This window comes from Orycteropus afer, unplaced genomic scaffold (genome assembly GCF_000298275.1).
Source record: "Orycteropus afer afer isolate SDZICR_OR568_19922 unplaced genomic scaffold, OryAfe1.0 scaffold00118, whole genome shotgun sequence".
Classification (NCBI taxonomy): Eukaryota; Metazoa; Chordata; class Mammalia; order Tubulidentata; family Orycteropodidae; genus Orycteropus; species Orycteropus afer.
The window spans coordinates 1,968,145-1,994,703 of NW_006921705.1; the positions used below are offsets into that span (position 1 = coordinate 1,968,145).

The 26,559-nt window shown below is 33.4% G+C and overlaps 1 protein-coding gene across 1 annotated transcript in view; it reads left to right on the top strand.

Annotated features, from left to right (window-relative positions):
• PCDH15 (protocadherin related 15) overlaps window positions 1-25,379 on the top strand; it is a 1,158,626-nt gene extending 1,133,247 nt beyond the window's left edge. The window contains exons 31-36 of the mRNA XM_007944018.2: window positions 2,058-2,276; window positions 4,478-4,486; window positions 5,750-5,905; window positions 8,618-8,623; window positions 23,204-23,312; window positions 24,516-25,379. Coding sequence (XP_007942209.1) covers window positions 2,058-2,276; window positions 4,478-4,486; window positions 5,750-5,905; window positions 8,618-8,623; window positions 23,204-23,312; window positions 24,516-25,379 — 1,363 coding nt within the window. The remainder of the gene's footprint in view (window positions 1-2,057; window positions 2,277-4,477; window positions 4,487-5,749; window positions 5,906-8,617; window positions 8,624-23,203; window positions 23,313-24,515) is intronic.
• Window positions 25,380-26,559: the final 1,180 nt, after the last annotated feature.

A 26,559-nucleotide genomic window follows, 5' to 3' on the forward strand; every position in this document is an offset into this window, starting at 1 on the left:
TCAAGGCTCAGGGGTCCAAGATTATCTTCTGTGTCTGTGTTAATTGGTTTCCCTTTTCTTTGTTGAAGAGGGTCTGTGCAATAGCATGTAACTTTTTGACTTAAGAAATGTATTTCTAAAATAATCCAGTTTACTTTATACATGCTATATAATCACAAATATATAAAAATATTTATAACAAAAGAAAATGCCAAGAGAAGTATGCCAAAACGTTAACAGCTATATACTTGTGTTCTAGGGCTATGGGTGATTTTTCTTTTTCCGAACTTTCTTGATTTTCAACTTTTGATAGTTAGACATTTGACCTTTATAAGTTAAAATCTTATATAATTTGAAATCAAACTCTTGTTTGGTTTTCCTATGTATTAAGAACACAACTGCTGCATCAGTATCTAGGATAAAGTCTGACATTTTGAAGCCACCAGCCACTCCATGGGAGAAAGATGAGATAATTTGCTTCCTTAAAGATTTACAGTCTTGGAAACTTTAGGGGACAGTTCTACTCTGTCCTATAGGGTTGCTATAAGTCAGAGCTGACTTGATTTCTGTGGGTTTCATTTTTGTATTTTTATTTGTGCGTTCAATGAACACTTGTGACACAGTGCTTGAGTGCTGGGCTGCTGACCTAAAGGTTGATCGTTGAACCCACCAGTGGCTCTGTGACAGGAAGATGTAACAGCCTTCTTCTATAAAGATTTCAGCCTTGAAACCGTATGGTGCAGTTCTACTGTATCCTTTAGGGCTCTGGTAGCATAATGCCTAAGGCACTTGACTGCTTACCAGAAGGCTGGCGGTCCAAACACACCAGCCACTCCTCGGAAGGAAGGTTGGGCAACCTACTTTCTCAGTGATACCGCCTCGGAAACCCAAGGAGGGATCGCTGTGAGTCAGGTCTGACTCAACGGCACGTAACAACAACATGAATCAGAATTGTCTCCACAGCAGTGGGTTTGGTCGTAGTTTTTGATATTCCTAAATTCCCAAGGAATTTTGAAAAAATACATTACCTGTTCATCACAGTATAAAATATACAACAAGATGTATCCATCAAATAAGATTAAATAACAATAATTACTTCATTATCCTCCCCAACATATTGCCCTTAGATGGAAGTTCATCAATTAGAAGAAGGTTTTGCAGCAACTTCTGGGTTAAACTTATCAAAAATTTCCTGTCTTTCTGACTGCACTGATGTGCTATCATTTCTGTAGTCTCCACGTGTTACGGTTTTTTTTTTTTTTTTTTTTGGTTATTGTTCAGTGTTTGCTATAAAATATTTTCATTTGAAATTTGAGAGTGCAGAGATTTAAGAAAAGATCTCTAGTGGTGTAGTGGTTAAAGCATTGGCTGCTAGCCAAAAGGTAACCAGGAGTTCACACCTGTTAGTTTCTTCATGGGAGAAAGATGATATAGTCTGCAGTGTTAAGATTTACAGCCTTGGAAACCCTATGGAGCAGTTCTACTCTGTCCTATAGGGTTGCTGTGAGTCAGAATCAGCTCATTGGCAGTGGGTTTGGACATTTAAGATGGTGTGGTGAAAAACGAATTTAGACTCTGATACTGAAAACTAGGGTTGATGTCTTGGATTTGTTTCCAAAGTGTACAGCAGTAAATCAGTTTTACTGATAGGAAATAATGTTCTATTTTATAGGATTTTCCCAAAGATCCACAGAGATACAGATAAAATGCATGAGTATAATTTGTAAACTATGTTTTATAGCTTAAGTTATTCATATTTATGTAATAAGTTATATGTATATATATTATTCTGTCTCAGCTTAATATAAATAATCTCAACACAGTGACATAAGGTTCAAAAATATTAAGTTTTCTCAAGTTTCTAAGTTTATTAAGCAAGGGTCTTTGTTATTAATATCACTGATATGATTATGTAAGTATGTAGATCTTTTTTACAATATATATTTTCCACTATTACTTATAATAAGATTTCTAACACTTATTATATTTCAACTAAAGAAAATATTAAAGGATTTTATTAAAAAGAAGACCAGGATATTTGTTGATAACACTGATTTTATTATTTATCTAACAATAAGATTTTTGGATGGCAAACTGCTGGATATCAATAAGGACTTTCAGCCATACTACGGGGAAGGAGGACGCATTCTGGAGATCCGGACGCCGGAGGCAGTGACCAGCATCAAAAAACGAGGAGAAAGTCTGGGTTACACAGAAGGAGCCCTGCTGGCCCTGGCCTTCATCATCATCCTCTGCTGCATTCCGGCCATCTTGGTGGTTTTGGTCAGCTACAGACAGTAAGTACTCATAGATGGTAGAATTCGGTAGCTCCTCAAGAATGGGTTATCTCTGGTAACATGAATTTGTAGCTGTAAAACATTGGTAATGCAATAATTCTGGGGTCACTCTATCCTTGTACCAAATTGCTTTCTTCAAATGGAAAACAATAGTCTTTTGATTCATTTTTCACATTTGGCTCAATGTTCCTGATCTCGTTATATGTTCATATCCAAAAAGAGTATTATGTTAGCTTCAATGGCTTTGTTAATGTTTTTATCAAGCAGTCTTGGGAGAGAAGGTAATAGGTATCCTGGGGGAAAAGGTAGTTTTTCCACTTCACCCAGTTCCAAAGGAAGATCTGTAACCTTCCTACATTGTCATGATAGGTTTTTATTCATACTGTTAAATTTACCTTTGTGCAGATGGTCACCGTGTGGGTAAAATCATTTTAAAATCATAACACAGCATACGTAATTTTCCACATGGTTTCTTCCATCCTAGGTCACTTTGCCAGTGCCTACACAATAATATCTCCTAGGTTGTATAGGACCCTTAATTTGTCTGGTTCCCAAGCTCAAATATAATCATTAAAATATATCATATTTTACTTACTTAGACCCTCAAAAGTAGTCAAGTAATTTACAGCTAATTTAAACATGTATTTTTGAGGCAGACTAAAAATCTATTTTTTATATGACTCCAGGTATAAAGAATTTTTGTAATTGAGGATTACCCGTTAAAACTGTATTCCAATTGGAAATGATTGGTAAAAAAAAATAGGGACTAGAGTTAAGAAGATCAAAGGCCCTGAGGGTGGCACAAAGGGTAAATAAATAGACAGGAATCATAAATCATATAAATTTCTTGCTGTTACAAACAGTAAGACATAATGATAGAGCTGCTATTTATCACTTAAGATCCCTATGGGGGAAGTACTGAAAGAATCCTTACGCATTCTTAAAATGGCATCTTTTTCCTCAAACACTGGAAATTTCTTTATTTGTATTTTTGAATTAAGTAATGTGTTTCTAATCTGAAAGTCCGAAAACTATGCTCTGCAAGAAGACACTATAGTAATATTTTCTATCACAAAAGCAATATGAAGTTGCAAATATGACATTCAGGTTGATGTATTGGGTCCTTAACAAATCAATTCATATGCCCAATTTAAAGCCTATGAACTAAACTTAATACTGGACAATGCATTTTAAATGATTAAGCCATCAACTCAATATTAATTTTCAAATTAAATCTATTATGTATTACCATTTATCCCTTTTCATTCAACTATTTCCTCAATCTGCTCTATTATATCCTGTCAGCAATAAAATCAATGAGAAAGCTTCTTATATTTAGTACACCATGCAATGATCAAAATGGAATCATCCTAGGTATTATACACTGTGGTCTAAAATTGACCAAAAATTAAGATGCTCAATACTTAAACTTTTTGTCTTTAGAAACATGACTTAATTCTCTTTTAGCTCAGTAATCAGCTTAAAACCCAATGAATTAATTTTAAGTACTCTTTTTTTCAGCTGAATGGAATTAAACAAAATGAGTTTTGTACTGCTCATGTTTCAAAGTAAAATTCTAATATTTAAAAACTAACTTTTGTACCTTCAGATTCTGCTTGTAAATAAGATTGGAAAAGATGTTTATTCTTTTATATTGAGATTTGTCTTTGAAATTTGCTGTGCATGGAAATGTAAGAAGCCAAATGTGAAAAGAAATGTCATGAATTAATTACCCAGGAGTGGCACCTTCCAATTGTAGCTTCAGCTTCAAAGGGAGGCCAAGAGTATAATCAGAACTTGCTGCGTGACTCCACTGCTTTAATATTCTTCAAGCAGAAGAAACCAAGAAGCCAATTATAAAGATAGGATCATCTTTAATATCCCATTTTTCTGTCATAGTTGAAATTCACACATCCTTGTTTTAATCCAGTTTTTCTTAACCCATTTAGTTCATTTCTTTGTTTTCCTGTTATGAATGTTGTAACAGCTTATATGGCAGTGACAGTAATAATAAAGCACTCACCACTTATCACTTTCCGAATTGAAACACTTAGTTTCCCTACTGTGTCATTAACTCTGTGCCATTATGAATTCAGCCAATAAGTTATTTATAATTTAGAATAAAGGAAATGTTAGCATATTATAAAGGTAATATTTCTAATGTAGATTTCTCTTTTCTTTATTCTTGCTTCCTCACATAGGTTTAAAGTGTAAGTATTTTATTTATCCTTAATATTTTATACGTCATTTTATGTAATACAAAAAGAGAAACCCAGATAATATTCATTAAGTAGTCAGCCTGCCCAGAAGTATGTCTTGTTGTTTTGTATTCTTAGTAAGTATACACTTTTAGGTTCAAAACCTTGTGGTTTTTTATATATAGAACTGACCTGATTTCACACAACTGGATATAACTGGAAGAAATGAGAAAAAGTTTTGTCTGATGGTTTCTACCCTTTGAGACCTTGGTGTTGAGGAAGGCATTAACAATCAGTGTACAGGACATACAAAAACAGCAGCTAAGTTCTAATGCGAGAATTGCAGGCATCCCTAGAAATCAAGGGATAGAAAAGCTTAACCAAATCTCCCTCCCAAACATGCACACCTACACTGTCTCGTTGTAGGTGAGTTTCAAAAAATATAAAGTTTTATAAGTAGAGAGAAGACTAATATTAGAGGAAAAATATTTATGTTCTATATATCTCATAAAACAAATCCATTAAACAACTTCCAATACCAATCACATTTTTTATAAATATTGTGCCTTCTCCTTTTGAGTAACATTGTCATTCACTTTAATTTACAAATATTTTTATGGAATTCTGGCCCTTATTAAGTGGGTAAATATTTTAAAGAGCTAAACCACTCAAACCAAACCCACTACTACTATCTGGTTGATCCCAACTCATAGCGACCCTGTAGGACAGAGTGGGACTGCTCCAAGGGTTTCCATTTCTATGAATCTTTCCAGAAGCAGACACTCTCAACTTTCTTTCTCAAAGGGGGCTGGTAGGTTGGAACTGCCAACCTTTTGATTAGCAGGTAAATGCTTTGACCACTGCCCCTCCAGAACTCCTAAAGGACTAAGGAGGAGGGTATGTATAAATGATACCCTATGAAGATACATTTGTAATTATATCTATTTGTAAGTTCAAATATCTGCATAAAACACTTTTTAAAAAGTTGGTCACTGATAATTGGGTCTTATTATCAAAAGTTAGGAGCTCTGGTGGCATAGTGCATAAGACATTTGACTGCTAACCAAAAGACTGGCAGTTCAAACACACCAGCCACTCTTTGTAAGGAAGGTTGGGCAATCTACTTCCGTAGTGATACTGCTTTAGAAACCCAAGGATGGGTCATTATGGGTGGAAATCGACTCCACGGCAGTGAATACTATTAAAAGTTAGCTCATTATATTAAGCACATAATTTCTAAAATGAATTTTACAAAACATCCTTACTTTACTAAAGCCGCCAAGCTGAGTGCACCAAGACAGCACGAATCCAGGCTGCTTTACCTGCGGCCAAACCAGCTGCGCCTGCTCCTACCCCAGTGGCAGCGCCCCCACCACCGCCACCGCCACCTCCGGGGGCCCATCTCTATGAAGAACTTGGGGACAGCACAATGTAAGTAGACACTTCTGGAACTTTGAGAGCTAGATGGGTTTTAATGGATCCTGTGTGGTGAGTATTAAACCTGAGACGGAAATGCAGCTTTCACCTTCCTTTGATTATTTTCTGTTCTCAACAGAAAAATGCTGAGAACCTTAGAAAAGTCAAGTTGAACAGTAAAAGCAAGAAAAAAAAAAATCAAAAGAAACTGAGAGAAAAACAGTATTCAACTTTAGGAGACATTTGCAGATGAGTTCCTTGAATATTATTATATTTAGATTTTCAGACTTCAGGTTCATGCAGTCATTTTTTCCATAAACTTAACAAATAGATTATTTTTGAGGAGCAGGAAGGCTAATTATTAAAAAAAAAAAAATAGGAGGAGAAGAAAGCACAATAAGAAAATATATATTCCTGATTTGGGAACAAAAAAACAACCCCTGGTATGATTATCAAAGAACATTTCTGTGGTTTAAAAATCATGGACTTTTCCAAGATACTATTGTAGGCTATTATAGGGTAAATAAAATCTGAATTTAAAAAGAATCCATGTCTTAAATGCTTAATCACTTAAAGACTGCTCTTTTCATTATATTAGTCTTGAAACAGTCTGCTGTGATAGCTTAATACTTCTACACTATTTCGATCTCTAACCAAAACCCAAAATAAGCACTGCCTTCCATGTAGATTCCAACTCACACTCACCCTATTGGACAGAGCAGAACTTCCTTCTAGGGTTTCTGAGGCTGTAAATCTCTGTGAAAGCAGATAGCCTCATCTTTTTGTCCTGGAGTGGCTGGTGGGTTGCAACTGCCAATCTTTTGGTCAGCAATATAATGCCTTAACCACTGTGCAACCAGAGCTCCTTGTTTGGATCTCTAAGCAGTTGTTGTTGTTGTTGTTATGTGCTGTCAAGTCAAACCCGACTCATAGCGACCCATCCTTGGGTTTCCAAGGCAGTATCACTACGGAAGTAGGATTGCCCAACCTTCCTTCCGAGGAGTGGCTGGTGGGTTTGAACCGCCAGCTCTCTGGTTAGCAGGCAAGTGTCTTAGCCACTATGCTACCAGAGCTCCCCCCTAAGCAGTAGTAATCCATAATTTTTTGAGAGAGACTTTTAGCTTGTTAAAAGACTTCACAGCTGTTTCTATAATGCTGCTACTCTCATCATCAATTCCTTTTGGATATGTTTAACATATTTAACATACCTGAAAAACAAAAAGTCAAAAGTAACTACTTCTGGATATGGAATGTAGAACAACCAAGAAGATGATAAAAATTTGAATATGATTAGATTAAATCCAGGAAATCTTCTGCTAACTGGAATTTCATGGAATAAGGGAACTAAAACATTGTTCTTTTGTGTTACATTTGTGGCATTTATCAGTGGAATAAAGCAAGCCTCAAAAATTTTGAAATTCACCTATTAGTGGGAAATCTAGTTTTAAACAGATGTTCCAGTATTACTTTCCATATTAATAATATTAAGCAAGCATATGACATTTTATATAAGAATGATTTTAAAAATGTTTAAATTGATTTCAATGTCTATGTATTTTAATTTTAAAACTGAATTTAAAGAAGTTAAATGCCTACCATTCCAATTATTTTTTTTATTAAAAATAGTAATATAATACAGGATTAATGCTTCAAATTAATTTTGTTCTCTTTTCTCCATAACTTTAAAACAATGGTCTATTTTTTAACTATTGGTGAATGTAGGAATTGAGCCAATATGTTTTGATTTTCTTTAATCATGTTAACAACCTCTCTCTAGTCAAAATGTTTAAAAAGTAAAAAAAAATAATAATAATGCATAAGGTTAATGTGTTTATATATGAAATAAATGAGTAATACATACTTACTTTAATTAACAAAAGTAGATACACTGATACCATCTGGAATCAAAATAGTTTGATGGTGGTAATTTTCAAAATAACCCTTCAGGTAATTTTCAAATCCACTCTTCAGGATTTTGATTTTTTAATTGAAAGTTATTGTAGATAAGAGGATTTTTATGATTATAATATATGTATATATAATATATGTACTTATTGAAACGCTTTAAGTTCTATACAATTAATTATCTTACCAGATTTAATTATTTTATTATTCAAAAAATCTTTACAGGGAATCTAATTATAGGTTCCTAGAAAAATAACTATATCTTCAGTTATTTTAAAAGAAAACAAATATCAAAGTTCATTTTGAAAAAAAAAATGAAAATTAAAAATAGCTTTATAATGTAAATGATAACTTCATATAGATTCAATAATTACTCTGTCACCATAGTACTTGTATATTTACTTTCTTTCAAATAAATGTCTCTTTCTGCTGTAAAAACTAATGAAGAAAAATAAATTTTTCAGAATTCAGACATAGATGCAATTGTTAGAATTGTATTTAAAATTTCTGTTTTAGGATTGAAATAATCTGTGCTAAGAAAGATGAATTTTACCTATGTGTAAAAATAGATTACAAGATATAATTTACGTAATAAGACAATATAATTGTCATATGATTTTATATAAAACATCATTAAATGTCATTCTTATGAATGAATACAAAGCAAATACAAAACATGTATTTCCTTTTTTGGATATACATATGAAATGTTTAAAGCAAGTTCCTCTAAGTATTTTTCATAATCATCTCAAATTAATGTAGTTAAAACTTTTTTTTTTTTTTCTATCACATGTTTTCTCTTTCTCACCTGTGGACACATAGGCATAAGTAAGTAAATAATGTCATTTAATACAAGATCATTGGGAAAAAATGCAGTTGAATAGATTAAGTGCTGCTCTACTCTAAATACAGTGATCTTCATCTTTTACCATTGAGATACTTATTTTTCTAAGGAAAGTTATATCATCCCCATCCCATTTCCTTTTGATGTCTTTTAAATGGCATAAGGTATATTATTTAAAACAAGTGTCCCAAGTGATAGTACTTGTGCCTACAGGTAGGATTTTAAATTTGTTAAAAATCTATAGACTTATTTCCACTAAAGTTATGTCATATCATCATATATACAATTCTTTCCACATCCCCCCCCCAAAAAAATTCAAGAACAAATTTATCCACAAAAAATTTGCCACGTAATGTGAAGTCCTTGGCTCTTCACATTAAGAAAAAGAAAATGACTTTTCATGACAAAATCAGGATAGGTAAAAGTATTTGGTGCCTAATGCAAATTGTCTGCACTTCCTGAGTTCTTCAGGTGGGCCTGATAACTCAAGCCCATGTTTGAGAATTCTCTCTTGCAGTCTTTATTTTCACCAAAAGACAAAATGACAACTTTGGCTTTATATATGACTTTATTGCTTCAATAAATAACAAAAAACACCCTAATTTCTCAATTGTGTTGCTGTTGTTATGTGCCATCGAGTCGGATCCAACTCATAGTCACCCCACCTTAGGTTTCTGAGGCGGTATCACTATGGGACTAGATTGCCCAACCTTCCTTCTGAGGAGTGGCTGGTAGGTTTGAACCGCCAGTCTTCTGGTTAGGAGTCACGTGCCTTAGGCACCCTGACCAGATTCAAAATATTTCCCTTTTATTTTTTTCTTCCTGGTTGCTAAATATTAAGCAATAATTTAAATAAATCTGTTACTCTATTTGAGCTTGAGAGCAAGATCTAAAGAGAGGCTATTCTAATCCACGTATCACCCAGCCTTTCTAGAGGAAGGGCTTCATTGCTTCATTAGAGGCTTTTGATTTGAACTTTTTTACTTCATTTCGTTTACGACTTACAGCTACCTATGAATCTGTGTCCACACATGAGCAAATCTTTCTGTGATATCAAAATTCTGTAATCTTTCTGTTAAAATGAATATTAAACTAAAATTTGAACCAGTATTTGAGTGAAATGCCAATACTCCCTCTTCTTATTGATACTATTTATAAAGTTTTAAAAGCAATGAAGCATCACATTCAAATAGAAGATAATTAGCTATCAAGATTCTAGGATAAGTTCAATTTTTCAGCTGTGAGTTTCAACGCTTAGAGAAATTTTCCTGTCTGTCTTTGGAGATACTTGTTCTCTTAATCTGGAGAAGAGAAAGCCTTTTCTGTATTCTCTTGCAAACTTGTTCCCAGATAGAAGAGTACTTTTAGCTCTGGGACACAACTGCTGAGATGAAAGATAATGGACAAATACTGAATCAGATATAGCTAATGATCGATCCTTCACCCATAATAGCCCACGTGGAGCATCCTCAATCAAAGGATGTGAAATAGGTAGCAAAGATTCTGTCTACAATTTGGAGAATTGTGCTTTGTACATGAGAGAACTTTTATGTGTGGACATAGAATCTTTGCTGTATCAAACCAAATTGGGAAAAAAAAATTAGTCTACAGATTGACACATCTCTTAGAAATTAAATTTTGGTTATGTTCTCACAGCTCTCAAGCTTTTTTTGCCCTATCTTTTTGAGAACAGGGACATGAAAGTAATGTCTTGCTTCAGTTGATTAACATTGTTTGGACTTTCATATTTGAAGTAGTAATGAAAACCATAAAAACATCTTTCTCATGAAAGCTATGTCACAACCTGTTTCCTTACATTTCACTATCTTCTTTTCTTTCAAGTCTTTTCCTTCTCTACCATTTTCAACAAAGCAGGGGAAATAAATCAATCTCAGAAGACAGGACACATCAGCAAGTTGTGACACCCTTTTCTTCCTGTTCTATTGAGACTCACAAGCCAGCTCATATAGAAGGATCATTTAAAAATAACCAGCCCAAGTCTGCGAGAAAATTCACGTATCTATCCAATGAGGATTCCTTAAGTACTTACAATCCCCTTTATGTGGAAAATGTAGGTCAAGAACCAGTAAATTCAGACTTTTCACTCAGTGCAGATGCTGTAGACTCAATTTTACCCAGAAGACAAGCCAAGTCTCTGAGAGTCCCAAGAGAAAACATTCACAGGAGGTGGAACCAGTCAGCCTCCTTACCTAAAAGATTCATTTGGGGAGTATCAAATAGACAACAACCTGTAGATCTTGAACAATGGCAAAACAATAGGCAGAAAGCTGAAAATGAAAGCACTGGGAACTATTCAAAAAGAGTTAACTGCAATCCCCTGGTTACATCTGAAGATACACATTTAACAGAGAAAGGGGAAATAAGGCAAATCGAATCTCCAATTATAAAAGGAACTGTACAATTGAAACCTCAATCTTCAGACTCTTCATTTTACTCTCTTTGGCCTCACTCTTCATTCTCCACTTTGTCAACTGTTTCAAGAGCTATGGATCTCAAATCCGAACCTAGTGTCATCATTGCTCATGCTGACTGCTCCTTGGAACTTCCTCCTTCAGTACCTTGCATCTTAAATTCTCCATGCTGTAGGAGAGAAACAGCCACTATTGAAACCAAAAAGAATGTTTTTGAAAATTTTCCCTGTCCACCAAATATCCCTCCTCCTCCTCCTTCTCCTCTTTTCCTTAATCCTTCTTTTTCATTCTCTTCTTCCCCTTCTGCTACTCCTCACCTTTCTCCTCCTCCTTCTCCACCTCTTCCACTTCCTATTCTTCCTTCTGCTCCCACTCCTTTTTCTTCTCCTTCTCCGCCACCTCTTCTACCTTCACTTTTTTCTCCTCCTCCTTCTCTCCCTCCACTATCTCCTCCTCTTCCTCCACCACCTTCTCCTCGTCCTTCTCCAAGGTGTTATGCAGCTTCAGTGTCGTCCACGGAGTGTATTTGTATACCAGCTGTCAGACACACTGTAGATCTGACACCTGCTGAGCAAGTTCAATCCTCTGTGTTACAATTGCCATCAACAACAGTGTGTAGTGCAAACCCTCAAAGAGAACCAAAAGGCATCCTCAAACATATAAAAAACTTAGCAGAAATTGAAAAGTCAGTAGGTAATATGTACAGTCAAATAAAAAAAAATTATCCACCCACAGACATCGCAAATGTTCAACTTATTTGCCCTTCAGAGCTAACAAATATGGAAACTGTATCTGAACAAAACTTGGAGAATCTGAGCAATATTGTTGAGGGATCTGAAAAACAATCTCACCAGCAAACTACTTCACTGTAATGTTACTTTTCATATTTAATTGAGCAACTCTTGCTGGCCATAATCTTTGAGCTGAGGCAAATATGGACATCAAAGAAGATTCCATTTTTTACCCTACTTTAAAGCAATCTTTTTTTTCGTTCATTTTTAAATTAAGAAATTATTAACTTTATCACTACTAACTCGTATTATAGAGTTACCTTACTTTCCTTAACAACACAGTAACATTGTTTGTTCTACATTTATTTCAAAAGTAAGTAATTCTATTTTTTTTTAAATGGGAACATATGGAATGAAAGATATCCAATTTATATAAATGGCATGTTTGTCATGTGGATAGAGTCACGTTTAATTTACTTTTTGACAGTAGTTTTTATATTAGGGATCCAGGAATAGATGCGGAATGTTACAAGTAAGCTAAAAATAATTTCATAGGTTCTGTTATTTCTTGATGCCTATGTATTTGGTAAGAAGAAATACTAGCAAAGTAAAGTGTTATGTATCTAGAAACAGAGGAGATGACAGACATACAGTATTCCAAAATAAATCCCCGGTGCTATAATATGGAGTCATCTGTTTTCTTAGGACATCCTTTACTCTGGCTGGCTTTTATATTACTAGTATGCTTATAGATTTGATAAATCTTTTACTTTTTTCAATGGCTGTTTTATTTTATTTGTTTCTCATTGTACTTTCCTTTCCCTCTTTTATAATGAAAATAAATCTTGAGTTGTTGACTTTTGTAAGACATTTCATTGTTACCACAGATGTTTAAATTGCTATTTGATTTTGCTTATTCACTTTATTATATCATCTCCTTAATAATAACTTTATCATAAGGCTCTTCTTCAAAGAAAATTATTTGCTGACCTCTAGTTTAATAAAGAAATTCTAATTAGTGTCATGAAAAGAGTTAAATAAATGTCTACAAAGATTTATTTACTATGCATTTAGTTACTGTTGATTACATTGATCAAATTATAAACATTTTCCTGTAAGTTTATTAATAATATAAAACCTGCTTCTCCATTAAATTTTTAGAAAAGTACATTATTGACTTCATATTTACTCTTTTTTTAGTGACTATGGGTAAATCATCAAACTTTAGCCTATAATATTTAAGTGAAATAAAAACAACTTTAAATAGAAAATTAAAAAAAAAAAAAAAACCTCACTACTCATAACGACCCCTCCTTGGGTTTCTGAGATGGTATCTCTAAGGAACTAGATTGCCCAGTCTTCCTTCCGGGGAGTGGCTGTTGGGTTTGAGCCTCCAGCCTTTTGGTTAAATGTCAAATGCCCTAGGCACTATGCCGTCAAAGCTCCCAAATAGAAAATTAAGAGGGAATATATTTGATAAACTGTCACCAGTTTTCTATAGGCTTTTACTCTTTGTTTTATACAAAGATATAAAGTGATATTCTTAGAAGATATTTCTGTCATTGTAGTAGTTGTTCTCTAATTGTACAGGGCAAATTATTCAATTCTGAAAGGCCTCACCTAAGCTGAGGAGAGATTTCTTAATGAAACCCACACTTTCACTAAGTTCTCAATATAGTGATTCTATATATAAAATGTGCACATCAAGAATTACATTGTGTTACTCCTATAATTCATGTAATATAAATCTTATTGACTTGAAATCCCCAGTTAAAATATATAGTCATTATTTATTTTAATCTGGAGTTTTAAAATTTGACAGCATACACATTTGCACACAGAGAAGTGCAATTCCAAAATATAGACAAATGTCATGCTCAATAATTACCATTGTAAGTATATTAATGTAGATTTTGGGCACTACATCCATCATTTCAAAGGTTTTTTATAACTTATATTATGGACCGTTCCTCAAGATTTTAGTCAGACATCTCTTAATTAATGAGATCAGATAAAAGACAACCTTTAATAATGTGTATTAGTTCATCTGCTTCAAATTCTTTTCATCCAAATCAAGAGTAATTTCTTTCTTGGGGTTCTTGAACATGATTTTTTTCTCTCTTTCACTGAAAAACTTCAGTTGGAGTTTTTGTTGGCAGCTGGTCATATGCATGAGAACTTGTGCTATTTGGCGGACTCTGACAAGGTATTATTCAAAACTGTGTAAGCCTTTAACATGCGTGTGTGTCTATTTAAAGCTAATGTCTATCAGCTTCTTGCAAATATAAATCTGAAAATTTGTTGATATTGAAATCTCCAAACAGTGATCAAGGAACTATTAGAGGATATCCAAATAAGAATTTTGTTTAGGTACTTATAATCTTATTAAACAGTTACACTGCCCTTTTCTATTAATATTTCTATAAACCTTTTTATTATTATATTCTCCTTTTTAAATAAAACATCTCTTTTATATTTAATCCAATCTTTTACTTACACATTGCATGTAGAGTTTCCTGGCTTCATAATACGAGTCAGTTAACATATCTTGTACATAAGATCTATAAATATTCTTTGAGTACACAGCCAAAAATATTTCTCCTTTTTTGATCTAACACAACCAATACAACGAACCAAGTCAAAAGCAACAAAATGTATAATTCTAATTTTTAAAATACATATATATATTTTATGGAAAATATTTCTAATGAAAGGAGGCAGTTTAACTATCCTGGAAAATAAATACTAGCTTCGGCTGAATATATTTTGTGATATATGTCATTTGGTTGTCATTATTAGAACCTAAATATGAGTGTCTTCTACTTTAATTTTTTCTAAAAGATGCAAATTAAGTAAAAATTGAAAGTGTCTAAAATGCCAAAGGCTCTAGAAGGAGCTCATAAAAATTGGCAGAATCATGTAAGCATGTAAATTCACTGCAGAACCATTTTGAATGAAAAATACAGAATTAAATTGGTATTATATTTATCATCATCAGTAGTTTCAATCATTAAGTTAGCCACTTGAGATTTTTTCTGATAAACAGACTTAAGTATCTTGCTAAGAGCTCCTTTTTTTTTTTTTTTTTTTTTTTTAATATCCTATGGAGATTTTTTTTGTTGTTGGGCTATTAAAAGTTATATATCTACTTCTTCATTAATATATATATAAATATATATATATATATATATATGTATATATATTATTTCCACAAAATATGGCCAACAGCATCAGTTAAATATTTCAGGTCAATGTTTGTTGTTGTTGTTGTTAGGTGTCATTGAGTCAGCTCTAACTCATAGTGACCCTATGCACAACAGAATGAAACACTGCCCAGTCCTGTGCCAGCCCCACAATACTTGCTATACCTGAGCCCATTGTTGCAGCCAGTATGTCAACCCATTTCAGTGTTTAATGAATAATAAATGGAAAACACTTTAATTGGTCATACTCAATATTGAAAACATTCCATAGAATATATTCTCTTTTATAAATTCAGTCAACTTGTGGCCCATGAATTCATAAATCTTATTCTATTTATATTTTTGTTATTATCATATTATCTTTATGTAATATTGAATATTTATCTCTTATATCTCTAAAAATATTTTTACTTCACTTCTAATAATATATCTGACTCTTAAAGAATAGGCAATATTTTGTGGCCATTATTTTTAGAATCAAATTGACACAAAGACAAAAAGTAACCCTATAAATATTTGCAAGAGTGTATTCTGATCATGGAGATGATTTTGTCATCCTGTACCTATTAATTTCTTCTATGAAACACATCTTTTCCCAAAATGAGTATCTAACTTGTATCAAGAATTAGGACAGTGATTTTGTACAGTATGTTTTATCCCAATTCATCATAACAGACTTAATGTGTACTTTTATATACCACTGAGAAAAAAATAGATGTATTATGCTTTGGTGTTCATATGGAATGAGGGTATGGAATAATAATAATTTTTAGTAATGCAGACATGAAACCTTGATCCTACTGATAATACCATATATCCTCTAGATAATACCATCAAATATATTTCTCACTGAAGCAAGTTTGACTAAAAATTACCTTTTCAGTTTTCCTTCAAATTTTTTTAAAGTCCTTATCCATAATTATACTAAATCTTAACTACCAAGATCTTTAATGTTGATTTCTTTATTTCTGCCTTGCAGGAGATGTTATGCATCAGAGGTAAGGGCTTTATGGTATTTGTATCAGGTTTACTAGGAAAATATTTTTGCTGTAGGCAGGTCTAATTTGCAGTCTTTCAAAAATAGGGCATGTTGCTTTACCTTACAAAACTTGAAGCAAGTTATTTTATAATTGTATATGTGCTACTTCTGTGTTTTTTGTTTTATTTTCAGAGTGAGACCAAAAATCAACTCCTCACTTTTTGTAGGATAATTTCTTTTTTCTTTCAGTTACACTTACTTAACCGACCATGGGATCTTAAAGAATTATTGCTGAAGAAAATTAGACTATTAGAGAGTTTTGGCTATATGTTGTGTTAGTTTGATTCCTAATCTCCAGAGAATATACTGGGTATACAGGACAATAGAAGTTGGGTAGACACAGGGTAAGTGTGCTATCAATGTAGTCACTGAGAACCTGGTATAGTTTAGCATATAACTTCTTTGTGAGGAGAGTGAAATAAGTGTATGTCCTAATTGGCTAATCGTTTAGAACACACTCATTCTAAATTATTTGGAAATTAAGTCGAATGCCTCTAAGATTAACTAGTTGTTAGGAATGATTATAATAAATAACAGATTGGATCAGAGTGTCTCTAATGCAACTTGCCATCCTCTTGAAAGATTCCCTTATCTAGATTAACTCACTAATAACCGTATTATAAATGGAATAAGTGATTCTACTTGCTATATCAAAAACATGGTTTTATTGGTAGAACTATGCCCCAGAACCTTTCCAATCACCTTCCAAATGCTTACATTAAAGTTTGTGTTACATAACTACTTTTCCCTAAAGAGTTGCCATCCCAATATTTGAATTGTGTAACTTGTTCCCACCTGGTTAAATCACTCTACTTCCGAAATTATCATGAAACAGACTAAAAGAGACTGCATTCCCTTAATGTAAGTGTGGGTGAAAAGGACAGGAAGCAGTCCCTACAAAGTTTGAGGCAGGAGAATTTCCTTAATTACCAAAGAATTTCTGAAAACCTGCATAATGCTTGAATGGAAGTCAACCACATTTTGGTAAGAAAAAGAAAAATAGCATGTCTTAAATATGATGGTGAATACATTGCAACCATATTATATAGTTCTGTATTTAACCCCTCCTTACAGTGATTCTGATTATATTTAATGTGATTGGGGAGAGAAAAAAAAGAAAGTGGATTTAAAAAAAGATTGAACTTATAAAAAAAATAAGATAAACATTTAAAATGCTTTCAAAATAATGACTTACATAACTATCAAAATTAAACAAAATCTTTACAGATTGCTACTTACTAAGGTAATTAAATTTGATGTTAACAAATCATGAAGTTACAGCGAATGCAAATGTAGTCTTTATTATTCTGTGTTCTAGTATAAGTAACTAGCCATGTTTTTGGTAGCGATCACATGAATAATGAATCATATTCCCAAGGTAACTTGCTGTAAACTGTCACCTCTTTTTTTTTCCTTCTTTTTTCTCTTTTCCCAATCATTATCTATATTTTCCACCTGAACTATTTTCTAAGTCTTATTTATTTTAATTTCTTTTGACAGCAACAACAACTACTGAGGCCTTGTCTTCTTAAACCAGAGGTATCGCTTTTCTTTCTTTTTTCAACTTCGCTGAGTCTTCCTTCACAATACTTACTTTTTTACTTTAGGGTCAATCTTACATGTAGGTGGAGGGGGGGGCTGCCAATTTCACAGCATAATTTCATGAGAGAGAGAATGAAAGAGTGCTTTTAAATTAAAACGGAGAAATAAATCCCTTTCCTACTGCTTGCTAGTGGCTGAAATCCAAAGTTCAGCTTCATTCACCAGTAATAAGACATATAAGTCCTTTGTTCCTTTTAAAAACAAGCTGTCATTGAGTGAAGTAATTTATGAAGCTTCTCAGTCATTCACTTAGTGAACTTTTATTTATCAGAACCATCCCTGAAACCAAATTTTAAAAAGGCAAATTCTGAAGAAAGAATGCTGACTTCTGAACTGAAGTAACAAAAGTTAGATATTAAATTATATTAAGCAGACTTCACTCATTTCATGTGATTTTAAATGCTGTTTTGGAACCAAGAAACAAACCCACTGCCATCAAGTTGATTCCGACGCACAGGGACTCTATAGGACCAAGTAGAATTGTCCCTTAGGTTTCCAAGGTTGTAAATTTTTACAGAAACAGTCTGCCTCATCTTTCTCCCAAATAATGGCCGGTGAATTAGAACTACCAACCCTTTGCTTAGCAGCCGAATGCTTTACCCACTAAGCCACCAGAGCTCTTTACTGTCTTTGAACAGCTCTTTATTTCAAAATGTCTATGACATTTTCTTAAACAGTGATAAAAATATATTCACTGAATAATAAATATGTATTAAAGAGGTGCCTTAGAAGACAAGCCCAATGATGTACTTCCAGAAACAGCCATTGAAAAAGACCACAGTTCTATTTCTAACACTTCATAGGGTCGCCATGAGTCAGAGGCAGATCAACAGCAACTGGTGGTGTGACTTATAAACTAAATTCTAAAATAAGCTAATGGTCATTTTTAACTATTTCTTCCTTTTGGCTAAATTTTTGTCATTAGCTCCATTGACAAAATTTGCATTCCTTTAAGAACAGAATTTTAACTTTGCTAGAGAAACTTTTTAGGTTGGAATTTACTCCCCAAAATATGGCATCGTGGGTGGAAGGATTATAGAGTTTGCACATAGTTTGTTTATAAAGTGTCCAGCAAAAAATCACCCATAGAGAAGGCTTCACAGGCTACTGAATTGGACAACTTGGTGTTAAAATAAAATGGTAATTGCCAGATGCATGGCCTTAGTCAAGATACGAATGGTCCTGACTATCAATTTCAAATTCTATAAAATGTTAGAAGTGAGATTCAACTTACCTCTCAAAAAAATATACACGCATGCACTGCCATCAAGTCAGATCCGATGCAGAGAGACCCCTCCTTGGGTTTCCGAGGCGGTATCACTATGGAGGTAGATTACCCAACCTTTCTTCCCAGGACTGGCTGGTGGGTTTGAACCACCAGCCTTCTGGTTAGCAGTCAAATGCCTTAGGCACTAGGCCACCAGTTGTTGTTATTTGCCATCGAGTTGGCCCCAACTCATAGCGACCCCTCCTTGGGTTTCCGAGGCAGTATCACTACGGAAGTATGATTGCCCAACCGTCCTTCCGAGGAGTGGCTGGTGGGTTTGAACTGCCAGCCTTCTGGTTAGCAGTCAAGTGCTTTAGCCACTATGCTACCAGAGCTCCCCTCAAAGAAATAGCTATCTATATTCACGAATATATAAAGTGCTAAGACAGCATCAAGTTAGCAAGAAGGAATTTATTTTTATTGTTTTTGTTTTCATTAGTATAAATGTTTATAAGGTACTGAGTTAATTTTCTGACTCCTCTGAGTAGTCAGAAAAATTGAGATTTAAATGTAACAGAAGGGGTTTCTCTAAACACAGAATCACTTTTAAAAAGGATGTTGTTGTTTTGTACGGTGAAGTTGGACTCGACTCATAGCGACCCCTCCTTGGGTTTCTGAGGCGGTATCACTCCGGAAGTAGATTGCCTAACCTTCCTTCCGAGGAGTGGCTGGTGAGTTTAGCCTAATTTTCTGAATCTAAGATTCACCTGGTAAAATGATACCATCAAGGACTGAGTGAAGCAGCAAAGAGGGCCATCATCCCACTGTTTATTCAGGCAGACTCAGGAATTTTAATGGCCACTGTATTTTTACTCTGCCTTTCAGTCATGGGTGGCACCATCCTCTAAGAGTGAACCTTCAGATTACTCCCTTCTGCCAGCTCCTATCCCTCTCTAGCCCATCAAGCATTGTACAGCAGCTGACTGAATCAAGGACCATCTCAATTAGTTTCCTGAGTCCCTTTGTTGCTTTTATTATATATATTTTTAGGTCATCTGATTCCAGATGTATATTATAGGCAGCAAAAAACAGCATTTAGGAAAAATAAAAGTACATATCTATAATGCAGGTCAAAAAATGCTTCTTTGTAAACTTGTAAAATCTGAAATTCACTAAGTTGCATTTGCTTGGATATTTTACTTTCTGCCTTTTTTATTAGTACATAAAGTCACTAAAATTCAACTTCACAAACACTTGAAGACCTTTTCTCCATCTGTTTTCTTGCAGCAAGTTTTAGATGTCCCCAAAGCCTAAGATTATCAATATGAAATATATAGGTTTTTTTGGCTGTTGGGTTTGAACCGCTAGCCTTCTGGTTTGCAATCAAATGCCTTAGGCACTGTGCCACCAGAGCTGCCTGAAATACTTAGTTTGAATCACTTAAATTTGGGCTTTAACTTTGCCCCAATTTCTAACTGATTTTTCTCAACTTGTTCAACCTCACATCTTCTAATGAACTTTTTTGTTGTTGTTGAAATAAAGCCTCTAGACATAATATTGTTCAAATGATACTGCACAGCTAAATGAATTTTTATAGAGTTCACTCATTACTAGCTCTTTTGAAGCCCCTTCTTGTATCCTCTCAGATTTTATTTTCCTTTCCCCTAACCATTCACCTTACTTATAACAACATAACAGTTTGTCTGTTTTTGAAAGTTATATAAATGCAATAATATACTATATTTGACTTGTTACTAATTTCTGTTCATTATTATATTTGGGAGATTCTCTATGTGGTTGTGTGAAGTAGTTGTTTATTTATCTCATGGCCATTTGCACTGGTTACAGCTTTTGCCTGTTATGAATAATGCATTTTGGTGTGTAAATGTAGTCATTTCTGTTGGTATATAACTGAGTTGAATTGTAAAATAGGGTAGGCATGTGTTTGAATTTAGTATTACAGAGAGTTTTACAAATTTATAAGAAGTGTGTGAGAGTTCTAATAGCTTCTTATTCCTTTTAACACATGGTACTTCCTATGCTCTTTTTTTTTTCATTTTACCCATTTTGGTGGATAAACTGAACCAATTTTAACATCAAAATTGTATTCCATTGTAATGAGGTGATAAAGGATGTGTAAAGTCATCAAATAGTAAATTAGTAGAGTTAGAGGAACTGCCAACTTAAATGACTTTAAGATCCTTCGAAATAATGTAGATTAACAGAGTTTAGTGGATGCTAAACAATAACACATGGGAGATATTATGTCAACTATAGATTTACGTGTCAAACAGTATGGTTTATGATACTTTGGTGACCAGGAGAGAACATGGTTGCTGTAAAGAGTAATATCACCAAGCATATTCTTGATATGTAAAAATAAGACCACAGAGTTTTATCCTTTTATTTTTCAAGAGAAGCCAAAATTCCTGATTTCCTGATTTACATTGTTGGCAGCAAGTTAATTTTAAAAAATTGTATTGAGCAAACAAAACAAAACTGAATGTCATTGTCCAGTTCAATCATTCAGGCTGTGAATTTCCATGCTATTTTATGATATATTTATGCCTTTAGAGGATAGCCTTTTTTTTTTTTTTTCCTGATTCACTACTATATTTATACCAACAAAATTAATTCTTATAACTAATATTTAATCCTGGAAATAAGTACCAACAGTTTTCCCATGTATACCTATACTTCTTCCTCCTTCCCTTCCTTTACTCCATTGCAAAATTAATTTGGATAACCTTTGTTTCAAACTGCTTAAAATGGAATTAATGAAGGAAAAGTAAAGGAATTACACTAAATAGTTATTAATAACTCATATCATGTGTATCTCTCAAGATATGCATTTTTTAAGAAGAGTAGAGTTTTACAAAATTAGTATTGTCTACAGTTTGGAACTAAGACCATTAAAAAGTCTTTGCTCTCACAAATCCAGTTTTTTTAATTTTTTAAAAAGCTTTAAATACAGAGCTAGTAGTATGTTTTTAAATGTAAACATCCTTTGATGATATTACACATTAACTTAAAATCTTTTTAATATCTAAATGATTGTTATTAAATCCTTTCATAAGGATAGATTTTGAAGAATGGAAAAAACACTGGAAAATTGTTTACAGGAAGATGAAACAATGCTGAAGAGAAATCCATAATTCTTCTCATGGATTTGCTCTGTTAATATAAAGTAAACTGTAGTTAATTATTAACTCTCTATTGCTTGTTTTAAGCTAGGCCAGAACAAGTAAAAATGCTCATCTGCCATTGTTAACAGATTCCTAACAGATCATTAGGAAAAGTAGAGGCTTTAATTTTTTCTCAGTTTTAATAACAGATTCTTGTTTCATGTAATGCAATTATAACCAGAAAAGTATCCGAATATGCTTAACATTTGTAATTAAAGTTATTTTGGCAGGAATGTTTTTTGAGTCCTCAAATTCTAGGAAATCTGGCTTGCAGCTGAAATGTGGTAAGAATTTTTTTTCAAATGCAATTTTTCTTTTGAATAATAGGAGTTATCCATGGAGTCTGGAATTGACCCTGGCCAGGAATTTGGACAAGATTATTACAGTTATGAACATGGGTATATCTTCAGACTTTTTTATCCAGTATCGTAACTGTGTTTTTTATGTTTGTAAATGTGAATAATAGGGAGGTACTAAATGATCATTATTATTAACATTTGTCAATGTCATTTCATCAGTTTCATCTTAGAAAATGTGTATATCTTGAACTATAACTTAACAATAGCAATAATTCTACATTGAGTTCTAGACTGATGTTCTATAAAATTATTCACAGAAATTAGATAAAACTTAGTCTAAAGTATTTAAGCAGGAAATAGAAGTCAAACATATTTGCTCAATTCCTGAATTCACCATTTCTTTCTTATGAGATGTTTAATATTTTATCCAACTGATCAGCTTCAAGTTTTTGCCAACAGCAAGTAAGAAAGAAAACACATTCTTTACAATCCACTAGCAAATATTTCAAAACTTATTTCTATATATAAATGTTTACAGATTTTTAAAGATATAATAGAAAAATGTGATTAAGAAGCCACAAACCTTTCTCTTCATCCTCATCTCTCCCAAAACTTATATCTGAAATAACCCAACTATCTTTATTGTTATGCCAGGGTACCATTATGACAAAAAAAGCTTTGGTCATCAGGTAGTCATTTTGCTCTTTAGTTGTGTTAACTAGTCGACAAGAAGCCTTACACATAGTAAGTGGTGTATAAAAATCTGTTAATTGAATGATGAAGATATAAAAGAAAACAGATCATTCATGGAAGATTCTATACAGACCACATGAAAAAATGTTTAAAGTTGTAAGTCTCTCTTACAGGTATGAAATGCCTCAGTATGGAAGTCGTCGCCGTTTGTTACCACCAGCTGGGCAAGAGGAATACGGTGAGGTGGTTGGTGAAGCTCAGGAGGAATATGAAGAGGAAGAGGTAGTTACTGTAATTTTCTAGTATAAGAAAATAATCCAAGAGCAGTATTTTTTGCCCTATTTCACTAACAGGCTATAAAACATTTCAATGTTCACAAACCTAACTCACTTAGTATTTCTTTTCCATACAAATTTACCAATGTTGGTCAGAATATTGCCTTGTCTATGGTGGGAAATGAAATTTTATGTAAGTTTAATTTATTTCCTTCTATACGTTTTAAGCAGCTGGGGAAAACAAACAGTAAAATTTATATTTTCTACAAGTCTAAGTAGGAGCTCTGGTAGCATAGTGCCTAAGGCACTTGATTGCTAACAAGAAGGCTGGAGGTTCAAACCCACAAGCCACTCCTTGGACAGGAGGTTGGGCAATCTACTTCTGTAGTGATACTGCCTCAGAAACCCAAGGAAGGGTTGCTATGAGTTGAAATTAACTCAACGGCAGTAGGTTTTTTTTTTTTTTTAAGTGTTACTCTATAACACTAACATTATAATCAAATATATTAAAAAGTATTCTGCAGCACAATGATTAATTTTCTTCCTATACTGTCTATCATAAATAAGTCATAAGAAAATATAGTCATCATCTTTCAGTTATCAGAGAAAAATAAAATATTGCCATGCATATATTTTAAGAATTTATATAATTAATTTATGTTTATCAAGACTTACTTATTATCAAATTGTGATATTTACTTGGAAAATTTATCCAGAAAATATGATAAATGGTAAATGAATTTCATTGTAGCTCTAATCTTTTAAAATTAAGAAAAAGACTACATTTTTACATTAGCTATTCATATAAACTATCAAATTTCATGAACTGTTCAAAATAGTTAGACTTTAAAGGGAATACATAAATGTATTAACCAAAGTATAGTGTTGGGAGAGGAAAGAGGCAAATGTTAATGATTTTTTCTCTTTTGATCTATAATACAAAAAACAAAATAAATTTTGAATAAAAAGAGAAAAACATTAGATTTTGGTAGTATGTAGTAGAAGCCTACGTAAAATAATTTACTTTTTCTTGACTACCCTCTGTCTACATGCAGTGGGGATAAACGATAGAGGATTTTGTGATTGTTATCTGCATAACGGGCATGAGGCTATCACCTTGCAGATACATTTTTGCTTAATTTATGTGGGACAAAATCACGTCGTAACCATCCTCCAGCTGACACTTCAATTGCATTTTCACAATTTTCAGGAAAAGCCAAAGAAAATTAAAAAACCAAAAGTTGAAGTTATAGAACCTAGTGAGGAGGAAGAAGTAGTTGTTACTATTGAAAAACCTCCAGCGCCTGAACCTACATATACAACGTGGAAGCGAGCCAGGATATTCCCAATGATATTTAAGAAAGTTAGAGGACTAGCTGATAGAAGAGGCATCGTTGACCTTGAGGGTGAAGAGTGGCAGAGGCGCCTTGAGGAAGAAGATAAAGATTATTTGAAACTAACTCTGGACCAAGAAGAAGCTACAGAAAGTACCGTAGAATCAGAGGAGGAATCTTCAGACTACACTGAGTACAGCGAAACAGAATCCGAGTTCAGTGAATCTGAGACTACAGAAGAGGAATCGGAGTCAGAGACGCCGTCTGAGGTGGAGGAGAGCTCTACTCCTGAATCAGAAGAATCGGAATCCACAGAGTCAGAAGGAGAAAAAGCAAGGAAAAACATTGTGCTTGCAAGAAGAAGGCCTGTTGTGGAGGAGGTCCAAGAAGTGAAAGGTCGAAAAGAGAAGCTACGTGAAGAACAAGAACAAGAAGAACAGAAGATAGAAGAAGAACGAGAGCACCCCGAAGAAGAAGAGGAAAGTGAGCTGGCTGCAGTGGAAGCACCCACAGACCTCGAAGCTCAAGACGTCACCCGGGAGGGCAGTGTAGGATTAGCTTCTGTGGAAGGAGGTGTGGAAAGTGAGGGGGAATCTGAATCAGTCAGTAGCAGCAGCAGCAGTGAGAGTCAGTCTGGAGGCCCATGGGGCTTTCAGGTACCAGAATACCACACAGGCAAGAATGCAAACCGAAAGAAGATTCCAGGCGCAAACTCGGAAGGTTACAACACAGCACTTTAAATGATATCACAGTAGGTGGGAGGTTTGCAGTGATGAGTGCTTTTGTGTGCAGTGCCTTCTGTGTGTTCTTTGAAATGACACTTGAAGGGGAGGAACTTGATTATGATTTTGATCTGACTTAATGCCAGAAAAGTGAATATATATGCTATCCAAATAGATTTGTGTATGAGAATGTTAGGGTAAAGCTGACTGATTTTTTCTTTATTAGTAAGTAAGAACACATACAACCAGTTAATCAATATTTAATGTTTTCCGGTGGAATTTCTGTTGAAAAGCAATGTGGCATTATGAATTTCAGTGATGCCTTGCCTATTGGAATAGATGATATGAATATATATGATGCCTTTTATATCATGCTCACAAAATAATTACTTAGGACAAGCTGCAACAAATAAGATTTCTAAAAGTATACTTTTGCATATATGTACATTTCAACTGGCAAATGCATTATAAAAAACATAAACTTGTTCAAGGAGATTTATATCTGACATTTTCAAATATTAGGAGGTAATTAAAATATATGTATTTCAAATACGTTATTATCATTGATTTTGTATTCTGGATATGAATTAAAGTGAATTAAAAAACATTTCAATTGAAATAGTTATATTTTTCCTGGGGTAAGTAAACAGAATAATTTTGAAATATGTATTTAGAATTCAGAAAGCATGGCTTTTTTTTTTTTACTACAAACTGTTGTAGTGCAGATATTCCAAAAATTCTGTCATATTTTGTGTGTTTGTTTAAATTTGGTCCATGGAAATTTTGTATATAGATTAGTAAAATAAAATAAAATAAAAAGGTGAACATATTCATTGTGTTTCAGTTCCTTACAAAAGGAAAGTTGAAAAAAATTATCTTTTATTTTTGTTATTGCTAAATAAATTAGAAGGATTCGGAAAATATTTTAAGTTAGCAGATATCTAAATATTTTGACCCTGGAAACCAGGATACTTCAAATGAATAAATACATTAAATTATACAAAAGTTGGGCTAATAAGGCAGAACTAGAAACTAGAATATTGTTGTTTTAAAAATATATTTAATATATTGGAAACAGAATCATTAGTATGAACAGAATATATTAATGCTATTCATTCCTTTCAGTTTAACTTTCCAGAATAGCATTAAAAAAAAAAAAAAAAACCTCACTGCCCTTGAGTCGGTTCCAACTCATAGT